Source organism: Alternaria ethzedia, assembly GCF_023757985.1.
Source record: "Alternaria ethzedia strain BMP 0044 chromosome Unknown scaffold_30, whole genome shotgun sequence".
Taxonomy (NCBI): domain Eukaryota; kingdom Fungi; phylum Ascomycota; class Dothideomycetes; order Pleosporales; family Pleosporaceae; genus Alternaria; species Alternaria ethzedia.
Genome location: NW_026056223.1, coordinates 212,854 through 232,887, shown reverse-complemented (window position 1 = coordinate 232,887; position 20,034 = coordinate 212,854). Strand labels below are relative to the sequence as shown.

General features: G+C 51.9%; 8 protein-coding genes across 8 annotated transcripts; 6 read left to right on the top strand and 2 right to left on the bottom strand.

The window, feature by feature from the left end:
- Nucleotides 1-3,430: 3,430 nt before the first annotated feature.
- Nucleotides 3,431-4,318, bottom strand: J4E87_008924 (uncharacterized protein; the record flags this gene model as incomplete). Its single annotated transcript, XM_049380507.1, has 1 exon — nucleotides 3,431-4,318. The coding sequence occupies one exon, from the start codon at nucleotides 4,316-4,318 to the stop codon at nucleotides 3,431-3,433; it is 888 nt and encodes a 295-aa protein (XP_049229782.1).
- Nucleotides 4,319-4,833: 515 nt separating this feature from the next.
- Nucleotides 4,834-5,911, top strand: J4E87_008923 (uncharacterized protein; the record flags this gene model as incomplete). The annotated part of the gene is made up of 2 exons (XM_049380506.1): nucleotides 4,834-5,101; nucleotides 5,151-5,911. 2 exons carry the CDS (start codon nucleotides 4,834-4,836, stop codon nucleotides 5,909-5,911), a joined length of 1,029 nt encoding a protein of 342 aa, XP_049229781.1.
- A 2,165-nt stretch (nucleotides 5,912-8,076) lies between these two features.
- Nucleotides 8,077-10,270, top strand: J4E87_008922 (uncharacterized protein; the record flags this gene model as incomplete). Its single annotated transcript, XM_049380505.1, has 6 exons — nucleotides 8,077-8,520; nucleotides 8,570-8,936; nucleotides 8,988-9,080; nucleotides 9,129-9,261; nucleotides 9,311-9,981; nucleotides 10,035-10,270. 6 exons carry the CDS (start codon nucleotides 8,077-8,079, stop codon nucleotides 10,268-10,270), a joined length of 1,944 nt encoding a protein of 647 aa, XP_049229780.1.
- A 540-nt stretch (nucleotides 10,271-10,810) lies between these two features.
- On the top strand, nucleotides 10,811-11,912 carry J4E87_008921 (uncharacterized protein; the record flags this gene model as incomplete). The annotated part of the gene is made up of 2 exons (XM_049380504.1): nucleotides 10,811-11,226; nucleotides 11,282-11,912. 2 exons carry the CDS (start codon nucleotides 10,811-10,813, stop codon nucleotides 11,910-11,912), a joined length of 1,047 nt encoding a protein of 348 aa, XP_049229779.1.
- A 322-nt stretch (nucleotides 11,913-12,234) lies between these two features.
- On the top strand, nucleotides 12,235-13,446 carry J4E87_008920 (uncharacterized protein; the record flags this gene model as incomplete). Its single annotated transcript, XM_049380503.1, has 5 exons — nucleotides 12,235-12,281; nucleotides 12,339-12,371; nucleotides 12,424-12,525; nucleotides 12,584-13,382; nucleotides 13,432-13,446. 5 exons carry the CDS (start codon nucleotides 12,235-12,237, stop codon nucleotides 13,444-13,446), a joined length of 996 nt encoding a protein of 331 aa, XP_049229778.1.
- A 2,331-nt stretch (nucleotides 13,447-15,777) lies between these two features.
- Nucleotides 15,778-16,563, top strand: J4E87_008919 (uncharacterized protein; the record flags this gene model as incomplete). The annotated part of the gene is made up of 1 exon (XM_049380502.1): nucleotides 15,778-16,563. One exon carries the CDS (start codon nucleotides 15,778-15,780, stop codon nucleotides 16,561-16,563), a length of 786 nt encoding a protein of 261 aa, XP_049229777.1.
- A 91-nt stretch (nucleotides 16,564-16,654) lies between these two features.
- J4E87_008918 (uncharacterized protein) lies at nucleotides 16,655-16,953 on the bottom strand (the record flags this gene model as incomplete). The annotated part of the gene is made up of 2 exons (XM_049380501.1): nucleotides 16,655-16,859; nucleotides 16,949-16,953. The coding sequence occupies 2 exons, from the start codon at nucleotides 16,951-16,953 to the stop codon at nucleotides 16,655-16,657; spliced, it is 210 nt and encodes a 69-aa protein (XP_049229776.1).
- A 2,010-nt stretch (nucleotides 16,954-18,963) lies between these two features.
- Nucleotides 18,964-19,608, top strand: J4E87_008917 (uncharacterized protein; the record flags this gene model as incomplete). Its single annotated transcript, XM_049380500.1, has 1 exon — nucleotides 18,964-19,608. One exon carries the CDS (start codon nucleotides 18,964-18,966, stop codon nucleotides 19,606-19,608), a length of 645 nt encoding a protein of 214 aa, XP_049229775.1.
- Between the last annotated feature and the right edge of the window lie 426 nt (nucleotides 19,609-20,034).

Sequence of the window (20,034 nt, the reverse complement as noted above, 5' to 3'; positions counted from 1 at the left end):
CAGTTGGTAAGGAAAAGTTGCGCGCAGCGCAGATCAGAAGGTTAACGAAAGGTGAGTTGATAAACCAAAGAAGCGCGTAGAGAGTTGATCAAAACGACGCGGTCGCGTGTGGATAAATAGCAGTCCCCTCGTCTTACTTGCTTATCTCTAGGCGTTTGTAGGCTGAAGAACAGTCGGTCAGGGGCTGAATTTGACAAAACCTCCAGCTGTGGTTGCCTTCTTTATTGGGTCTTTGGCGGTCTGCGCACCAGGGCTGAGCGCGTGCCAACCTTGGAGTCCGTTCAGCCTTACGTCGGTGTCACAAGCACAACATTAACCGGCGCGCGCGACAACGGGAAGTCCCGAAACAATGAGAGGAACGATGGAGGAACAGCTGATCAATAAAAAAATGTGGCTTTGGACGTGGCTGAGAATGATCGTAGGCCAGCCCTGGGGAGGTTCTGGATTGGTGTTCCTGGAAGGCTGCAGGGTGGCAGGTGCCATGACGTCATGGGCCAGAATAGCAAAAGGACTGGAGCCGCCGCCTGTATAACCCACAAAGCTCATCCAGCCCTACAGCAGATGAAGAGTGACCGTCTAAAGTGGGCGACGGATCACAGAGAATGAACCCTAGAGGACTGGAAGCATGTCATCTGGATTGATTAATGGTAAGTCTGCTAGATGCGTCTACACCTATTCTATCAGCTATCTAGGTATTCTTGACATGCTCAGAACGAATAGAGTGCGCCTTTGACCAAGATTGCGGTCTGGTTCTGAGTCGGACTGATCCTTGAGATTGTAGTTTGGTATACGGTATGATTGCGATAAATATTCATGACATGCCGTCCGCCCCCACATCATACAGTGGCGCTTTTTATATGCGAAATACTGTCCAATCGGACTGTGCAAGACTCTACGCCTCAATGCAGTAACTCATGCTCGAACCACTTCTACAGCTGAATCCCGTAATTTGCTCGCGTACGTTACCTAGGTCGTCTTGGAAGCCGCGTGCGCGACTTTGTCTACCCAAGGCTGAGCTGCATGCCGACTATATAGTCACTGGATGTGTCTACGTCTGGCCCATCCGCCATTCTTGACATCATTTCGCCTCTTCCTCAGCCTTGCAAGGTCCGCGACTCTTCGAACTCATCACACCTCGCAACTACCCTCCCACTCTCCGAAGCACCTCCTCGTATTAAAAGGCTACGTTACCTTTCTCTCGATATGACGAACCAGGACATAAGCATGGAAGGTCTTCTGGGCCGCGATCAAGCATGCAAAATTCGCCGCGACGATCGAGGCGTATGGAACTCCTTCCAAGCATGGCTCTGGTTCCCACTTCATCTTGGTCTTGGCGCAGCCTTCCTTTTAGTCATGTTTACTTCGGTCGATGGGCGCGCCTTCATGATCGCATCGACGTCGGGCTTTAGCCGTGATGGATCTGGACTCTACCAGGCGGAAGTCACTGCGCTGGTATCCGCAACACTCGTAGTCATTCGACTCATAGCGGCGGTGGGCTCGGCTCTCGTTACTTGGAGACTCGTCTTTGTTCTTCTTGAGAAGGCGGGCGTTACGCTGGTGGAACTTTGTCGTATGGTAGACTCGAGGATACCAATCATGCCGCGTTGGGACTCGGCTCAGCAAATGTTCTGGTGAGAGTGACTTGCACTAGTTGAGGCAGAGGCTGACTCCATGCGTACATCTTCTAGGTCCTTCTTCACGATCATAGTCATTGCCCTCATTTGGCCATCTTCTATAGCGGCACCCCTTGCGAACTCATCGATACAGTGGATACCTACCACGCGGATTATACCCTCACAAGTCCAAGATCTCGCAGCACCGCTCATCGAACCAAAGAAAGATTGGCGGGCGCTTTTGTACCAAGACAATCTCCTAGAGATCGCTTCCAAGGCTGCTGTCATGAGTATTAGAAGCCCAGACTTCGCAGGCGCTTTCAATCGCTCTCAGCCAGAATCCCCTAGGCGATTTCTATACCTGAACCCACAATTTCCTCGAGGTGGCCTTGGAAGCATGTCGATGCCAAACTTTAACGTTGTAGATGTTAAATGGGTACCTTGGCCAAACGAACTCGTGCTGAGCCAGCAGGATCCTCTCGCAAATAGAAGTATGATGGAAAAGACACCATTTACAAGGAGAGGAGGCTCGTTGGGTTTCTTGGAGTCCAGCAAGTGGCAAATTCAAAAATCGGACAAGTACGAAGCTGTTGTCTACGAGGGTAAAAAGGCCGTTCCTATCCTTGTGGGTACCATAGGGACAGATCAAGGAACCGAGGATTCCCAATGCCCAAACACTACCACAATCTTCGGAAACTTACCCACGACCCATCAGTTGAGCATCCGCTGGAATTATAATGACAGCTCGGCTGTGCTCGACTGTTGGTTACTTGCCGAGGTTACTTTGACAGCTGGGAAGGTTGACCAACAAGTTTGCGACATTACGCTTGTCGGTGGCACGGACGACATGCACACCGCAGTTCCATCCAATAGATCTCTAATCACAGAGCTTGATGTAAAGCCCGATCTTGCAGTACTACCAACTTTAGATCTGATGACGGATGTCTTGCGGAACCTAGTCCTCATGAACGTGGGCGGAGAATTCCGATACAATAATGTAGAAGGATACATTCAAGGGATGTTAACGACCGCGTACTACTCGACTCATTCCGCGCTACTATACCAGCTCGGAACTTCGAACGAAAATGCCTCGGCAGTACACCTGGAGTCAGTGGTCCGCGCCTCTATCAATCGAACACGACTCTATGGATGGTTCGCTATGAATGCACTTCTCTCGATCGCCGCCTTGATGCTGTGGATCGTTTGGAAGATTACCGGAGTTACATCGAAAGTCGTCCGTGAGCCAACTCTCGCGGCATTGACTATGAACTTGGATGCGATATCGCACGACAACCGCGACGGATTGTGTAATGCGGTTACCCTTAAGGGTAAGGATAAGAAGCTAGGCAGAATGGTTTGGGACAAGCATAGTGGCGTTCATTGTCGACGGGTGCGGTTCGTGACGGAAGAAAAGGCGAACGAGAACTTGTCGGCGTCCGCATCATTGATACCTCGTAAATAGCTTCAGATATAGAACCTCCTTTTGGTTTTAAGCAGCCAAGGAAGACAAGTCCCTCGTGTAAATAGATGAAGTCGGTATGTCTTGGAGCAATCCATGAAGGCCTAGCACCATCCCAGAAACCAGGCAGTGCGGCTGCTTGCTTGCGATGTATACTAGGCGCAGTGGGTCTGAAGTCAAACGTCTGCGATGTTTATCGAAGACACCCTTACGCTTCATTGCGCTGATGCGGGAGACGCGTTATGTGCCGGCTTCAAAGCTGAGCTCGTGTGTCGACCGCGCATCCACAGCAACGACCAGCTTCTGCCGCCTCTTATAAAATGCCATTCGTCGTGATGATTGCCTGCAATCGCGCGTCTTATCCCACTACCTCACCAATAGCCTCCCACATACCCCTCTGCACCCGTCTTCTGTCCTCCTCCCTCGCCCTCATACCGTCCTCCACAGTCTCTTCACCCCCATCACCCGACTTGTCTTCTCCGTCCACCCCACCAAATCCCGCAAGCACCTCCTTGACCTTCTCCCCCATCCGCCTCACACCCTCGACCTCCTCCCTCTTCTTGCGCACCTGCTCCTCCATCTTCGCAATGAGCGTCTGCCTCGCCTGATGCGGCCGGTACTCGTTGATAAGCGCATGCATGTTCGCAACCAGCGTCATAATATCCTTGAGTTTCTGGTCTTTTTGCTCTGACGTCGGGTTCGCAGCCACAATGCCCAGTAGCGATATGTAACTCATGAGTATGCTGCGCAGAAACCTGAAGAGGTAGTTCTGCCGGTCGAGAGACGCGGAGTTGTTCGCCGTAGGCTGTTGCGCGGACGGGTCGTCGGTCGTGGGCTCGGTGGAGGAGGAAGGGTAGAGTTGTTCGTATGTCCAGTCTGGGAAGACGTCTTGCCATTTCAGCTGCTCGGCTATGAAGTCCATGTTCTGCTGGAAGACATCTTTGCCTTTGGCCTTTTCTTTTGTACCGAAGACGTGGAATTCGGCATCGTCGGCGGGCGGTTCGGGTGGGATCAGGTAGCGGAGTTCGGTCGGTAGGGCGAGGATTTGCTCTGCGGTGAGCTTCGTCACTGGATATGAGGGCGAGGATTTCGTTTCGTCATCTTCGGGCGCAGCTTCCTTCTCAATTTCTTTGAGTCGCGTGAGGTTTTCGGTGGTGAAGTGCTTGTAGAAAGGCGGGGGGTCGGGGAAGAAGTTGAGCTTGATGTCTTCGTCATCAGGCGTTGGCGGTCGCTGAGGTTCGTCCATGGTCGCAATCGGAGTCTAAGCACTTGACAAGCTTCGGGACAATTGCATATGCTGGGGTTAGAGTAGGAAAGCTACGCGTGGAGCTGTCGCGATGCTGGACCCTTGCGCCAAAGTTAGCGCAAAGTCCGAGCTTGGACCATCACACTGCTGTCAGCGACTGCTACAACGGCACTCGCCATACACATATTGTGTCAAATGTCATGCCATACCGGGCCATAGCATGCCATGTCACGACACACTACAATTGAACGGCATTCACTGGCCTTCCAGTATACTCAGCATGCTCCACAGAATTCGCCGAACATACTCCGCTCCGCCCGTCCACGGGTAGTCCTAAAGAAGGCTGCATGACGCGGTAGTCCCCTCCCATTACAAATCCACTAGTACATCTTGCATCATAGCAGAAATGGATCTCAATCAGTCCAGTTTTATAAACGATGAGAACAATCTTCACCCATCTCACCAAATTCCGAAACTTACATACCAGACTCCCAAGTTCCCTTCACACACGCAACATGTCTACACAAAGAGCAGTAGTTCACGTCTCTGAAGGCGTATCTGAACTGCGCAATGACGTCCCAATCCCTAAGCTTCCGGCTGAAAATTGGCTGCTTGTCAAGACAAAGGCTGTAGCGCTAAACCCGACGGATTGGAAGAACATCGATAGGGCCGCGGCGCCGGGTGCTATTGCTGGATGCGATTATGCTGGTGAAGTCGAGGAAGTTGGCAGGGATGTAACACACTACAAGGTTGGAGACCGAATTGCTGGATTTGTTCGCGGAGGTAGATCCATCATTTACCATCATGAAAGCAGGTTATTAACACATCCCAGGCGACCCAGCCGACCACTCCAACGGCGCCTTCGCCGAGCACGTCAAAGCCAAGACCGGAATCAATCTCAAGATTCCCTCCAACATGTCCTTCGAAGATGCCGCCACTCTAGGCGTCGGCATTACAACCGTAGCTCAAGGCCTTTACCAAGAACTCGGCCTACCCTTCCCGCCTGCAAAGGTCCAATCACCAACACCCGTCCTCATCTATGGCGGCTCCACCGCAACTGGCACCCTCGCTATCCAGTACGCAAAGCACACTGGCTGCGAGGTCATTGCAACATCCTCACCGCATAACTTCGACCTCCTCCGCAAACTAGGCGCCGACCAGGTCTTTAACTACAAAGACGCCGATGTAGGCTCTAAGATCCGCGAAGCTACCAACGACAAGCTCAAGTTGGCATTCGACTGCATCGCCGAAGGAAACTCATTCGACATCACCGCTGCGGCTATTAGCTCCACGGGTGGTCACATGTCTGCTCTTCTACCTGTGAACAACTACCCGAGGAGCGATGTGAAGACCAAGTTCACGTTCGCTTACACGGCGCTGGGTGAAGCGTACAGCGAGAAGGTTGGCGCTAGTCAAGAGGACTACGAGTTTGGCGCTAGGTTCTGGAAGCAGGCTGAGGAGTGGTTTGGCCAAGGCAAGCTGAAGACGCATCCGATTGAGGTGAGGAGTGGGTTGGAGGGTGTGCCACAGGGGTTGCAGGATTTGAAGGATGGAAAGGTCTCGGGTGTTAAGCTTGTTTATAAGGTTGACTAGTGGGATATTGTATCATTATGAAGATCATGTACATTTTTGTCTAGTATTTGTGCCTGTTGCAGCCATTAGTCACGAATAAATCAGATGTACTGTCATGCATCATACCCAGGAACCCAGAGACCTCGATCGTTCTTGCCCAACAACCACTTGCGAAACACATCCTCTTGCAGCTATTGTTTGGGTTAGCAATGTCGACCTTGCTTTATTGAAGAGCAGTGACAGTAACAAGATGATGGCTTACATGCTCGAGGTTTTTACCCGTGACTAGACCTCGCTCGGAGTGGGACTCACGCCTGGTGAAGACACCATTAGTATCGCGGCCAAAACTGTGCGGGTGAGCAACTCACCCTTCATTCCGACTGGATGCCCAAGGCATATCTTTTAGAAAGCGCTTCGGCACCCTGTTAGATGCACACTTGATTCGATTACCGCTCGGTAACGTATACGTGCTGTACGTCGTTCGAGCAATCTCTGCTTGCTCAGCATCAACGAAATTGAGAACTATAAACCATTCCCCCGATGTCAGCTTGTTCATCTCAAAGCACTCCACATCAAAAGAATGAAACAGATTATAAACTTCCACTTGCAAGTCCCTGGCTTTTACGCCGCGAAAGTACCCCTGACAACTTTTCACAACTACTTGGCGGGCTGAACCAAATTAGTCAACGCTTATTTGCTTTCACAACGGAGGCAGAACGCACCCTCCTTAATCGGCCTAAATATATCGACCGGTGGGGACAGTAAAGGTGCACGCAACCGTATATTCTCGATGCCTGGCCCACTCGTAGCATACCAGCCCCACTCGAACTGATAGACTTTGGAGTCCAAGAATCCTTCATCAGGATAGGGCCAAACAAGGACTTTGGTGTCAAAAAGGAGTGCACCTTCGACCTTTGCGACGGCTCGGGCCGCATCCTCCACAGTAGGCATGACTGCGTAAACCCCTCTAGTCAACCCCTTCCAGGTATAGGTCGACAGAGTCATCCCCGGGTTCAAGCCATGATCCTCTAACAATCGCCGATAATCCTGCTCAATGGCAAACTTGGGTCCGCAGAGGTAGATCGTTCTAGTCTTCATTTCTTTCGTAATGTAATAGTCCCGGAGCTCACGCCGGTTGGAAAAGGGTAAAGGCTGATACACCTCCCTGGAGAAGATGGTGTGCTTCATACGAACTCCAGGAAGAAGACAGGGACTGGTACTTTTATGAAGCGGTACCGCATTGCATAGCGTGAAGGGTCTAGGCAAGCCGGGGGGCTTCCCACGCAGCAGTAATGTTCCGTGTTTAAACATTCCGTGGTCGGTATAGGTACAACGACATCAGCGATGCCGTGATAGCTCTTGCGCGAATGGCAGTTCCGACGATGCAACGTGGATAACACGGGAACGTGTACAGCGGGGTGTGAACGATGCAATGATTGGTTGAATCAAGATAGAGAAGCAAGCAAGCGCTTTAGAAGCGGAAAATTGGGCATCGAAAGAAAGGCAAAATCTGCACTGCAACTCGTACGTACAGCAAGTGTAGGTCAAGAAGGAGAGAGAGTTCCAGGAGTTCTCCGGAAAGCTAGACGGGGTGGGTGTCGAAGGAATGGACGATGGAGTTCTCCAGGGCTAGCACCTGGGCATGCGGCACGGTTGGCGCTAAACCCTTCTAATCTTAGCGCCATCTCTTTCCGCGGACTGGGCCCCGGGGAGCTGGAAAGCCAAGTAACCCTCCACCCCTCTTCTCCTGTCACCCCAAAGACTGCACCTTACAGTTCCGCATCGTCGCGTTGACTCCTCACGCACTGTATGTCATGCCAGGATCAACGACGTTCGACGTGCTGCATATCCCCACAACGGGCTAGCCTGTCCAGCGGGATGAAGTCGCGCTCGGCCAATCTCAGCTCATCCTCCCGGCACATGCGCATCGTGCATATGTCGCGGTTGACGATCAACAGGCACTCTTTTACACACTTACAATGCACTCTATGCGATTGGCCACAGCTGCTGTCAGAACTGTACTGAATGCACGATGCGGTAATGTTGGCGGCCGGAGTACTACGAAGGCGATGAAATTGCACGCGAAGCACGGCACGTTGAAGTGCGATGGAAGTACTTAAGCTTTCTGAAGTCTCGGGACTTTGAAAACTAAGAAGAGAGTCACCGAAGCTTCTTCGATCCTCGCAATGCTTTCGATTCTTCTTGCAGCGGCGCCTCTAGCCTCGCTCGTGTGTGCATCTTTCGATGGCAACCTGAACTACCACTCGCCTTCTCGCCGACACGAAGGCCTTGGCATCGATGTGCCGAAGGTCGCGAAGAGAAGCCTCATCAAGCGGGCGACTCCGTGGGATCCGGCTCAGCTAAGCTTCACGCACGGCGTCGCCTCTGGAGATCCTTATCCCGACTCTGTCATTCTCTGGACACGCATTGCGCCATCTCTCGAGAACGACAGATCGAACGTGACTGTTACGGGTAATGTAGCTTTCTATAACCACGAGACAGAGAAGTACATCAAGGCTTCGCCTAACCCTATCTGCGTGGACTACCGCGTTGGTACCGACGGCAACTTCTCCAGCATCGTCGATCAAGGCCAAGCATACACCACTTCCGACATCGACTTCACCGTCAAGGTAAGATCTAAGCCAGGGGTATGTCGGGTGATAAGCTAACTCTGGGAAGATTGAAGCAAAGAATCTGTCCCCATTCACCCAGTACTACTACCAGTTCAACGTTTGTGGTAGCTCCAACAAGAGCCCACTCGGCAGGACCAAGACCAGCCCGGACGAAGACGATGATGTTTCCAAAGTCGGTCTTGCAATCTTCTCCTGTTCCAACTGGCAGAACGGTTACTTCAACGCGTACGGCAATGCTGCCAGGAAAGACCAAGTTGACTTCTTCGTAAGTATGATGATTACGCGTATTTTTGACTCTGCTAATCTGGAGATGAAGGTTCACCTTGGTGATTACATCTATGAGTCCACCAAGGGCAAACTCGGCCAAGACCCGCGCGCCACGAACCCGTCGCGGGAGATTGTCACACTTTACGGTTCGTAAGCAACTGATCATTGGATCTGACAACTGCTAATTCGTCTCAAAGACTACCGAACGAGGATTGGCCAGTATCGCACTGATGACGACCTTCGCCTTGCTCACCAGAACTTTGCTTGGATTCCAACATGGGATGATCATGGTATGTTGCTTGGCATGGCACCCCTTTACTCAACTAACGGGCGGACAGAGGTTGCAAACAACGGTTATCGCGATGGATTTAGCGGCATGAACAACACTGAACAAAGTTTTAAGAAGTTCGGAGGAGTGAGCGTTGACTCCAGGAAGATGAACGCTGTTCGCGCCTACTTCGAGTGGATGCCGTACGTATCTCGCTTTGATCGTCCCTGATTTCGCTAATGAAGACGGCAGCATTCGCCAGGTTGACATGGATGATAACCTCCGCATCTGGCGCAACTTCAAGATGGGCAAACTCTTTGACCTGATCATGCTCGACACTCGCAACTACGATCGATCCATCACGACCCTGAATTGGAACGACGACTACATCGAGGATCTCAAGGATGACGCTGGCCGCTCGCTCTTGGGTAGCCGCCAGGAACACTGGTTCTACAACCAGCTGTCCGAGTCTCATGAACGCGGTGCTACCTGGAGGATCATTGGCAACCAGATCATCTTCTCCCGAATGAACAACAGCGCAGTGTACAGCAACGAGCTGAACGCCGATCAGTGGGACGGATACACCGCCAACCGCAACCGCACACTTCATCACCTTTACAGCAACGAGATCCCGAACACTGCGTTCTTGGCTGGCGATTCTCATGCCAACTGGGTGTCTGATCTTGTCTGGCTCGACGAGACCCCATATGACCAGGCGACTGGTGCTGGTGCCATCGGCGTCGAGTTCGCTGGCACGGCCGTTTCATCCAGCGGTTATGGCGCTGGTAGATCGATTGCAAACTCGAGCGACCGCTCCGCAGCTCTTGTGCGCGATAACCGGGAGCTTCAGTGGACTGAAGGCTACTATAGAGGGTACTACGAGCTGTTCATCTCTCCTGAGGAGCTCAATGCGCAGTACTACGGTAAGTCGATACATCATGACCTTTGCCATGCCTCACATGCTGACGTTGTCTAGGATCGCCATCCGTCGCATCTCGCAACCCTTTCGATATCAGCCTTGCGAACTTCACCGTCAAGGCTGGTGCCAACCATTTGGAGAGGACGAACGGAACTGTAGTTGCGACGGGCGGTCATGTTGAGAGTGGCGCGCTTCAACGTGGCCCTACCACTCCATCTAACCTGACGCTCAACACCGTCACTGGGGTCTGGAACGTTACTGGCTTTGATCAGATGTTCGTTACATACGCGTAAGAGGCTTCATGCAGGGCGAAAGGGCGGCCTGAGCTGCGGCTGTTAGGCCTCCAGTTCCACATCGATGTGCAGGACAGATTAATTGAAAAATCCATCGTGACACAAACAGTGATCTCGCTCATATCCCATATCTTAATATTGATCTCTTTCTAGAACTAATGATGAGCCTGCTGCCGCTGCGCAGATTGCGCCTGATCGGGCTAGGTGACAATGTGGGCATGCCCCTTGATCGACCGCGCGCAAGCAAGCCAACCCATTGGGCAAGGAGGCATACCCACCTGAATGGATTCCACGATGTAGGTGTCCCACCCAAGCTTAATCTGCGCGATTTCTTCGGTCGCCTGAATGGAGCCCCGATAGATGGGTGTCTACTCACAAAGCTCGTGCTGACAGGCGGTGGTGGCGCTTGCCCCGCTCAACGCAAATCGTCATGACGCATGCCTGTTTCCACCCTATAAGATAACAAGCACAGCGCGCATCGGCGGCATCCAATCCATCGGAAATTTATCGCGACAAGCTCCGTTCAGATCAACCAGCAATATGGCGTCCACGATGAGGGCCTGGCAGTACAACAGCACCAAAGGCGGCATCGAGAAGAACCTCCAGATCAATGAGGCCGCGCCACAACCAGTGCTTCATGATGAGCAGATTCTGGTCCAAGTTCACGCCATGGCGATCAATCCCGTCGACCACAAGGTCACGGAAGGCCCAATGCCTCTGCGGCTTGTAGGCTCCGATATCACCCCCGGTGCCGACTTTTGCGGCAAAGTCGCCAAAGTAGGCAAGAAAGTCGACGAGTACCAGATTGGCGAGTTCGTCTTTGGCGCAAAGGTTGGTGCGCTGACGGGAGGAAGCATGGCGCAATACGTAGCCGTGGATAGACAAATGCTGGCAAGGTTACCAGAAGGCGTGAAGGTCGAAGACGCAGCAGGCGTCGGCATCGTGGGGCTGACCGAGTAAGGCCGCGCAGCCTGAGAACACAGCTGAAAGCCATACTAACCCCATCTCCAGATACCAAGCCATCGCCCCAAACGTCAAGAGCGGCGACAAAGTGTTCATCAACGGCGGCTCAGGCGGGACCGGTGTGTACGGCATCCAAATCGCGAAAGCGCTGGGTTGCCACGTGACGACCACCTGCTCAACACCCAACGTCGACCTCTGCAAGAGCCTAGGCGCCGACGAAGTCATCGACTACAAAACCAGCGACGTGATCGAGACACTCTCCTCCAAAGGCCAGACTTATACCCTCGTCGTCGACAACATCGGCACACCACCCAACCTCTACAAAGCCGCATCCGCTTTCCTCACTCCAGCCGGCAAGTTTGTCCAAATCGGCGCGGGAATGAGCGTTGCTAGCATCAAGAATGTGGGGTCCAATATGCTATTACCTGGGTTTTTGGGTGGCGGCAAGAACAGCTATCAGTTGTTGATGGCGAAGCCGTCGTCGGATGCGCTGAGCCAGATTGGAGGATGGATGAAAGAGGGGAAGGTGAAGGCTGTGGTTGATGAGGTGTTCGAGTGGGAGGATGCGCCTAAGGCGTTTGAGAAGTTGAAGACGGGGAGGGCGAGGGGCAAGATTGTTGTTAGGGTGCCGTTGGATTTGGATAAGGCGAAGGAGAAGGTTGAGGGTGGGGATGCTTGAACGAATGTTTATGTTTAGTTTGTTGACGTAATCCAATGCTCGCTGAACCGTCTCGTTCTCCCCAAATTAGTACATTCTGCGAACAGGGTCATGACTAGACCGGACTCATTATTCACGCCGCCCGAATTTAAGTCAAGCCCAGTGTTTGCCTAAACCATAGTACGCATGCACCTACTTAGCTTGCGGCTCTGTCACGTTACACACTGAGCACACATCAACTGTACATCGCGATAAATCTATATAGATTAACACAATCGTCTGGAATATCTCTGTCGTTTCAACTTCTGCCACTACACTACCTGAACAACGGAGCATTCACGAAATGGCCCCGAAGGATCGACTCACCACGAAGGCTCAGGCAATTTCGCTGTAAGTTGGCGTGAGAGATACTCACAAACAGCATTAAAGAATCTGACAGTCTCGCAGCCTTGCACAGAAATTGCAGAAAGCCCAGAAGATGTAAGCAACTTTCTTTGATCTTTGTAGTAAGAAGCTGACTAAAGATTTGGAGAAGTGATACCACTGCCAGAGAGATCGAAGAGCGGCAAAAGCAGCTAGATGCACTTCGAACTACGCAAAGTGCGCTTGTACATGAGAAGCAGGGTTTGGAAACGTAAGTGCAGGGCCACTCGGCGTCATAAATCGATGACTGACATAACATTTATCCTTAGTAAGTATAAGAAGATAACCGATGACTGCTCGCGCGCATGGAATCGTCAATTTGCCGCACGCTTTTTGGAGTTAATCACCGCTCGGGAGCTGCGAGACGAAGTCTACCTCTACCTTATTGGCGACTCTCCGAGTGCCACCATCTATCCAATTGAGGTCCCTCTGCCGGCAAACACAATGAACGATCACTTCTTTCACCTTCAACCCATCGACCGTCGCGGACGGAGTCAACGCCGTGGTAACAACGATGAAATCGCACACTACTTTCGAGATAAGTTCGTGGGTGAGGAGTTCGCCGTGGAAATTGCCCAGCTCTTCCACCGTCATGCCATCTACAAGGTGAAACTTGTCAAGGACGTCGCCCAGTTCTTGAGAGATGGTCCTCTAATTGTTCATCCATCCTGTCAACCTAAACATTACATCCGAACGCTCAAAGTAACTGTGTCTATGGACATCGCCTGTTCCAATGAAGGGATCTGGTACAGCAAGGAAGAAGACAACTGGAAAAAGGAAGACTACGAGAGTCAGCTGAGCTGGCTCACGACCCTCAAGGGGCTTGATCAGGTATCAAAATTTACACTCAAGCTCAAGGTGAAAGTCCTACACTCGTCGACAGTTAGTAAATACAAAGCAGTGCTGCTTCCGCACATCCAAGAGCTTGTGGAAAAGGGTTGCAAGGTAACCGTACGGTACATCAGCGCGAACATGTACCAATACCCAACTGAGCGGGAAAAGATCATTTATGACAGTACCATGCTTCTCTCTACGCGTCAGCTGGAGAGCTTGGTCGCTGAAGCGTTTGTAAGTTGTCATCGGGATTAGCTTCGAGAAGTGTCTACTAACACTCCAGAAGGATGGCAACTAAGAAGCGGGAAGTGAGCGCTATAGGCATGTGTATTCAATGGGCCTACAGTGCGGCGGAATTGATCAGAAATCAGCGAGATCAGAAGGGGGTTAGCATCATTGCATCTTACATGGTATAGGGCTCGTGCGTGGCCTGTATATCATTGTCTCAAATGTAGTACCTCTTCAAAATTTACGTTCGGGTTCACATTGCCATCGTAGCTATACGTTAAAGGAAGCTATGCAATCAGCAACTGAATCGCATGCTCAAATAGTTGTTATAGTAGTAGAAATCCTTCATCTTATATATCCAATGCGTCCAAGTCGTGAGCAAGCAGCACATATATCGCTAGCCGCTTATGTTGAGACCTTTCTCGTACTGCCTCATACATCAACAGCGTTTCTACCTGATGCTGTCATGAGACGGCGGACGAGAGCATACCATGAGCATAGTCCTGAAGCAATCTCTCGATAATTGACTGCGTGGAAACTACACTGCTGTGTTGAGACGGAGCGACACGGATTGAGCTTCGACCATATCGATAGTCGCAATGTATGCAAGACAGGTTCTAGTTATGAGAAGTAAGCGTGTGAGATGTATCCATGAGGCTAGTTACTTACTAAGACACCAGTCTTGAGTCGGTGGCTTTTCTAGCGCGACCTCGGACGGGTAAAGTCACATTTCCAGCTAGAGTATATATCAGTGTTACGACGGGAATCACGTCGATATGACTGAACTTCCCCGTCAACCTTCACTCCGTGGTCTTGCAGATCATGCACAAAGGGAACCAGAGCTCGCTCAAAGCCTCTCGCTCCTGTAGGCGTCCAGGTGCGAATCAAGATATGCAGTTCGAGCTTGTTTAATTGCTTGATTTTGGCGATGGCAGCAAGCACTTTGACCTTTTTCTCGAAGGTATGGTTGGTAGCGACAGATTCCAAGTTCTGACGATCTCCTCCAGAGTTGCCCCTAAGATCGTACTGTCCCGTTCTGCGCCACCTGAGTTTGTCGACGTCCAGATGGGCTTGAAAGGAAAGCAGCACAGTTAGTGAGCGAACGAAGTCGAAAGCCCGGAGCGGAAGTGATGCCAGCGGCAGGCCATTTTCCAGAAACTCTTCCACATCGTTTGGGTGGTAGATACGGAATTGTGCGTGTCTGTGGAGTTCCTCCATGATCTCTTTCTGGAAGGAAGTGCCCATAAACTCACTCGTTAGATAATGAGGGATGGGATCGAGTTCGCTGTCGTTCCACGAGCCGAACGTCTGACTAGAGCAGAAGGAAACGCGCCAATCCTGTCCCAGGAGTGTTACTTCTACTGAATGAGGGAGAAGGTGATCGTAGATCATATCGCGTAACTCGCGAGGGAGCTTATCAAGAAGGCTTTGAGAGAAGCTTTGGCACCAAGATTGGCCGTATTCTCGAGCAGCAGTAGCCTCTTCACGACGCAGGGCCCTTTGGCGGCGCTTCAGCGAATGATATCTAGACTCGGCCTTCATCATCTCAAGTCGAGCGGTAGATGTGTTCGAATTGTTGGCGTCAGTTTTCTTAAGGGCTAACGCTAGCGCTCGTCGGTTTGCGTCCAAGAGCTCGGCAGCCATGTCCGGAATCGAGGACGGGGTCTCGTCCGCGCCTTCTTTCATCGAGAGATAGATGAATTTGGCGTAGGTGAATCGTCGATATTGAGGGTAATGGTCTAAGGTAGACGGGTCTCTGGGATGAGGGTGGCTAAGTACGGTTGACGGGAGATAACCGAGACATAAATCGCGCAGGGGACAGACCAGTGCTTAGGCAACAGCGAGTGATCGGAAGATTGGTACCCAGTGATCTGTGTTTACACGTCAATACCTAGAAGAATTGTCATGAGCTTGGACCAATGGCTGTCATTCCAGTGAATCTCTCGCTTTTTCGTGGAGTGGAAGACGGCCGTTACCCTATTCATTAAAACCACAGTATCGAATCGTTAGTGCAGCTTTCGCTACACGACAATGGAAAGCCTATATGTAAACAAGGTGTGTAGTCCAAGCAATAGCCCACAAAGGCTGGTACCGAGCTGTATAAGGGTCAGGAGATGGATTGTGACTGAACTACAGATGTCGGTCTAAGCCGCTGCTCTATCGAGATTGCACACTCGCGCAAGATCATATGTCCGACTAAAGTAAGAACGACGTGTATACAGCTGTCAGGGAAGCATGGTAAAGTTGCCTGCATGCCTGCGACGATGTCTGGGGAGGACGTGGGGATGAAACGCGTAGTGTAGCGACCCCCGACGCTTCCTTGGCGTCGCCTGTGAACTTCGACATTGTCGCATATCCTTTCAACCTCCCCAATCTCCAAAAGTAATGTGACACCACCGCGATGTCGTCCATACCGCGGCGCATCATCCTCATCGCATCGTCCGTCTCCCTCCTCCTCTTCATCGCAATCTCGCTAGCGACCGCCATCGAAGTACGCGCACCAACCACACCAGTGATACAGATCAACCTCGCGCAAGCTGCAAGAGTCGGAGATGGCGATGATATCGTCGCGGCGAAAGCGCTGTTGAACGGCACAGACTTCGATCGTGGCGATGTGTACAACGGCAGCAGCATCGTGTCCGGCGCGACGCTCGTACCCACCACGATGACCGAAACCCAGGACGGGATGATTGGCTTCACACCGGAACCACAAACGAGCGCTAGCTGGAGTGCTGAAGGTGTATTAGGGCCAATTCCTACGCCAAAACCGTCCGTCGCGCCTAAGCCTCGACCGCCCACAACCCCACAAATACCAATCCTCGCTCTTACATACTCCGGTGCAGGCGGCCCTAAGCACTGCCGCGGCGAACTCCTGCAGAAGACATACTTCCCGCCGCCCCTCGAAACGTGGAAGAACGGCACATGCATCACTCTTCCAAGCGAAGCGCGATGCGGCGTGTTTTATTCAAACAAAGGCGACAACTGCGAAGCGCAGCTATTCAACATGCCAGATTGCTATAACACGACACGGTCGTACGTAAACACGGTCGTTTTCATGCCCGAAGAAAGAGCAGTCGGTGCGCTTTGGAGCAGCATGTGGGTGCGATGTGGTGTCGACGTCCCTGAAGCCAAGATGCTTGACCCGAGTATTCTTGGTGGAGCGCTGAAGAAGCCTGGCGGAGGTTGAAGCTGTTACCGAACGTAAAGCTGCGCCAACACTATGCACATGGACTCCTTGTATCAAATCGAAAGCAGTGGCTATGCATAACCATCATAGCTTATGCCTCGTCCATTGCGTCATTGTCATCGTCGTCGTCGTCGTCTTCGTCTTCGTCTTCGTCTTCGTCTTCGTTTTCGTCTTCGTCTTCGTCGTCATCTTCGTCTTCGTCATCGTCGTCATCTTCATCTTCGTCTGTGGACCGGTCTGAATCATCGAATCCGTCTTCGGTGGTGCTGCGATCTGTCTCGGTATCATGATCCGTGCTATTGCCATCAATATGCAAATCTTCATATGGTCTTTCGAGAAAGCATTCTTCAATGGGCTCCGACCCGTCACACACGCGTACACGTACGACATCTGACGCGTCACAAATTTGAGGAAACAGTTCCCAACCCGTCTCGCACCAGCCACGGCGCTCTGACCTGCCACGATGGATCACATGTCGGTACCACGTCACGTTTGCAATCTTCAACTCTGCGATGCGAAAGTCCCCCGGGAACTTCCAAGTATCTGCTGGCATCGGCCGTTCGTCCCGATGGTAATCCAATTCGACATCCATGTCGCGCAATTCCAAGCACGGTAGTGGCCCTTGCCTGTGGCTGAATGCACGGACAATAGCAAGAATCTTCTCTCGAGGCTCGTGTACCTCTCGAGTGATGTACCTATAGCTGGTGAGCGCGAGCCGTCGAGGTTGAGTCTTTGCCAGAAGGTCCAGGTTTCCCTCCGGCCACGGCCCGACATTCCGTTCGCTGTTATTGTGGAACGTTGTGTATACGATCGTCAACGACTCGAGGACTGGCATGCGGGTCGAACTGGAAATGCCAGCGCCGTATCGTAGACATCCCAAGTCGAGGACGAGGTGTTGGAGATGGGGTAGTGGCTTCGCAAGGAACGGGGAGAGTTTTATTCGACCGCGGTACGATATCTCATACGGCGCTGAGACTCTGTGTGTTCCCCTGTAGTCGAATCCTAACAAAAGCGACCTAAGAGCTTCCGCGTGTCCGCTTTCGTGTATCGATGTGTAAAGTTTCTACATTCACGTGTTAGCCTCTATTTTGAGACTATCTGTGGAAACGATGGGTGATTTGACGTACTCCAAAGATGTCTATAGAGCGGAAGGGACCCTGCCTTCGTTCTGGAATAGTTTCATTGGCGACGTCTTTGTCATAAGAGTCACGGGGATCGTTTGGCTTAAAAGACTCAAAGATTGGGACACATCTAATGCTTTCCAAACGAGGCGCAATGCTGAGAATTGTCTTGAAAGCGTCCGCCAGATGGTCCTGTATCCAGACCACCCGGGATCGTTGTATGGGTGTTTTGGCTATCTTGGCACCGCCGATAGTGAGCTGTTTGAACGACTGCGACACCCAGGGAAGCTGCAACAATCGCGTCAAACGGCCCAGATGCTCCTCAGTGCATTGGAAGGGTACATCATGTAGGACCTCTAGGAACGCTTTTTTCAAAGCGTTATTGAGACCCCGACATGCTAGACGGGTGTTGTACACTGACTGGCAACTCCCCACCAGTATTCGCGGTATGACTGGTGCGACGGAATCGTTGTATGGAGCATATTCAATGAGATTCATTCCGATCATCTCGATGAGTTCGATCGGAAGATCAATTATGGTTCTGGGTGGCGCTGACGACATAATGAAAGTTGAGTGGGCGGCCTATCTCGACAATGGACAATTATGAGGCTGGAGTGATCAGATTCTGAGGGTTCGCGGAGCTATGGCGGGGATGCGCTGGGATTAGCAAGGGTAATTAGAGCTAGGCCATTCATGGATTAGCGGCTGCGCTACCATCCAGCCGACCTCGGGAAATCCTCTCGCCTCATACCTCCGCGATGGAGAGCACCAAGGTCGCGTCTTCGGGCACACCCATCATAGCGGTGAAATCTTATTCAGATCGATGAATTTTCGTCAGCCGATAACCGCGATCTGATATCAAAGCTCCCTTTGAGTCACCAAAACGTGCAGACGATGAAGCCAAGAACACCTGGACAAGTAAAGCCACAAACTATGATGGCGTACACAATCATTTAGCAACGAGATGCAAACTCAATACACTTTACTTCGGCATCAAAAAAAGTCTAAAAGACTCAGGCTTGACTGGATTACGGTCGTGGTGGTTACACAAGGCCATGACTGCAACGAGAAAGATGTGCTGCGCTGAGCAGCAGCAGAATGCGAAAACCAGAATCTAAGTCAACCTCATTCTCATCTTCACTTTCACTCTCACTGTCAGCTTCATCTCCAATGGCACTAGTCTCTTAAAGTGCCGCATCAAACGGACGAACGCTTCACCTACACAGATTTCCTGCCGCTTATTTTCTGCTACCCATGGACATCGCGCAGCTTAAAAGGTATGTCAAAATCCACGTCAGCAAAGCTAGCAACCCTTCGCAACGCCTTGGCTGCGCTACCAGACAAAGATGTCCTGCACAAATACCTCGGAAGGTCGACAACTGCTCCAAACCTACTTCGTGACGCTGTCCTCGTCGTCCTCCACCGCAAATGGTCAGCTCACCCACCGTATCGCCTCACCGAGCTTGGAATCACCACCTACGACCGATCTAGCATCAATCAAGGACAGCCTATAATGGCCGGCCCGCACGCAGAAGACTTGCTACGCAAAGTATGGTGTCTCCACCTCGTCATCCGCTCCACCGCGCACCTCGACGCTACAGCCACCGGTCTCGATCCTTTCCATTTCGGCACCACGGTCTATGTATCCCAAGAAGAAGCTCTTGTCCTGCTCGAGCACATCTGGCACCAGCCTATGGACGAGCAGAACGAGGACTCTGGCTACCGACCCATCATGTACATGTCCTTCGGCTCCAACGGCAGCATCAGCAGGGTACGCAAGACGGCGTTCGACTTCGACCCAACCCTTCTGGATACCACGGTAGCGAGTCTCGATGCGCAAATCATACCCCAGCAGTCTAAGATCACGCGCCACGCAGACGCAGACTTTGCATACCTCCTCAGACAGTTCAGCGTCCCGGTATAACACTCCGATAACAGCGGCAACGCAGCCATGTACGCCACCATCGTCGCTATCCTCTCAACCCTCCGCTTCGAGCTCTATGGGTCTCTACAGAATGCGAAGGCAAAGCCGGGGCGAGTGGGCCAGTCAAGTTCCAAGTCTGCGGCGTTTGTAGTGCAGAGTTTGATGAACTGGCCCACGCCGGCGCCGCCTGTCGGTGTGGAAGTCTTTTGCTGGAGGTGCGGGAGTGGTGAGCATGGGTTTTTGGAGTGTCACAATGCGGATCTGAAGTGTAGGAGGTGTGAATGTGCAGTGCAGGAGTGGAGGAGAAAGAATGCTGGGACGCATATGGAGGGGTCGTGTGCGTTTGGGCCTCGTTGAGCAGATGGAGCGGGCTGGTGTGGGAGCAGCTATGTGGATATCGTTAGTGTCACTACGAGTCGTTGATTC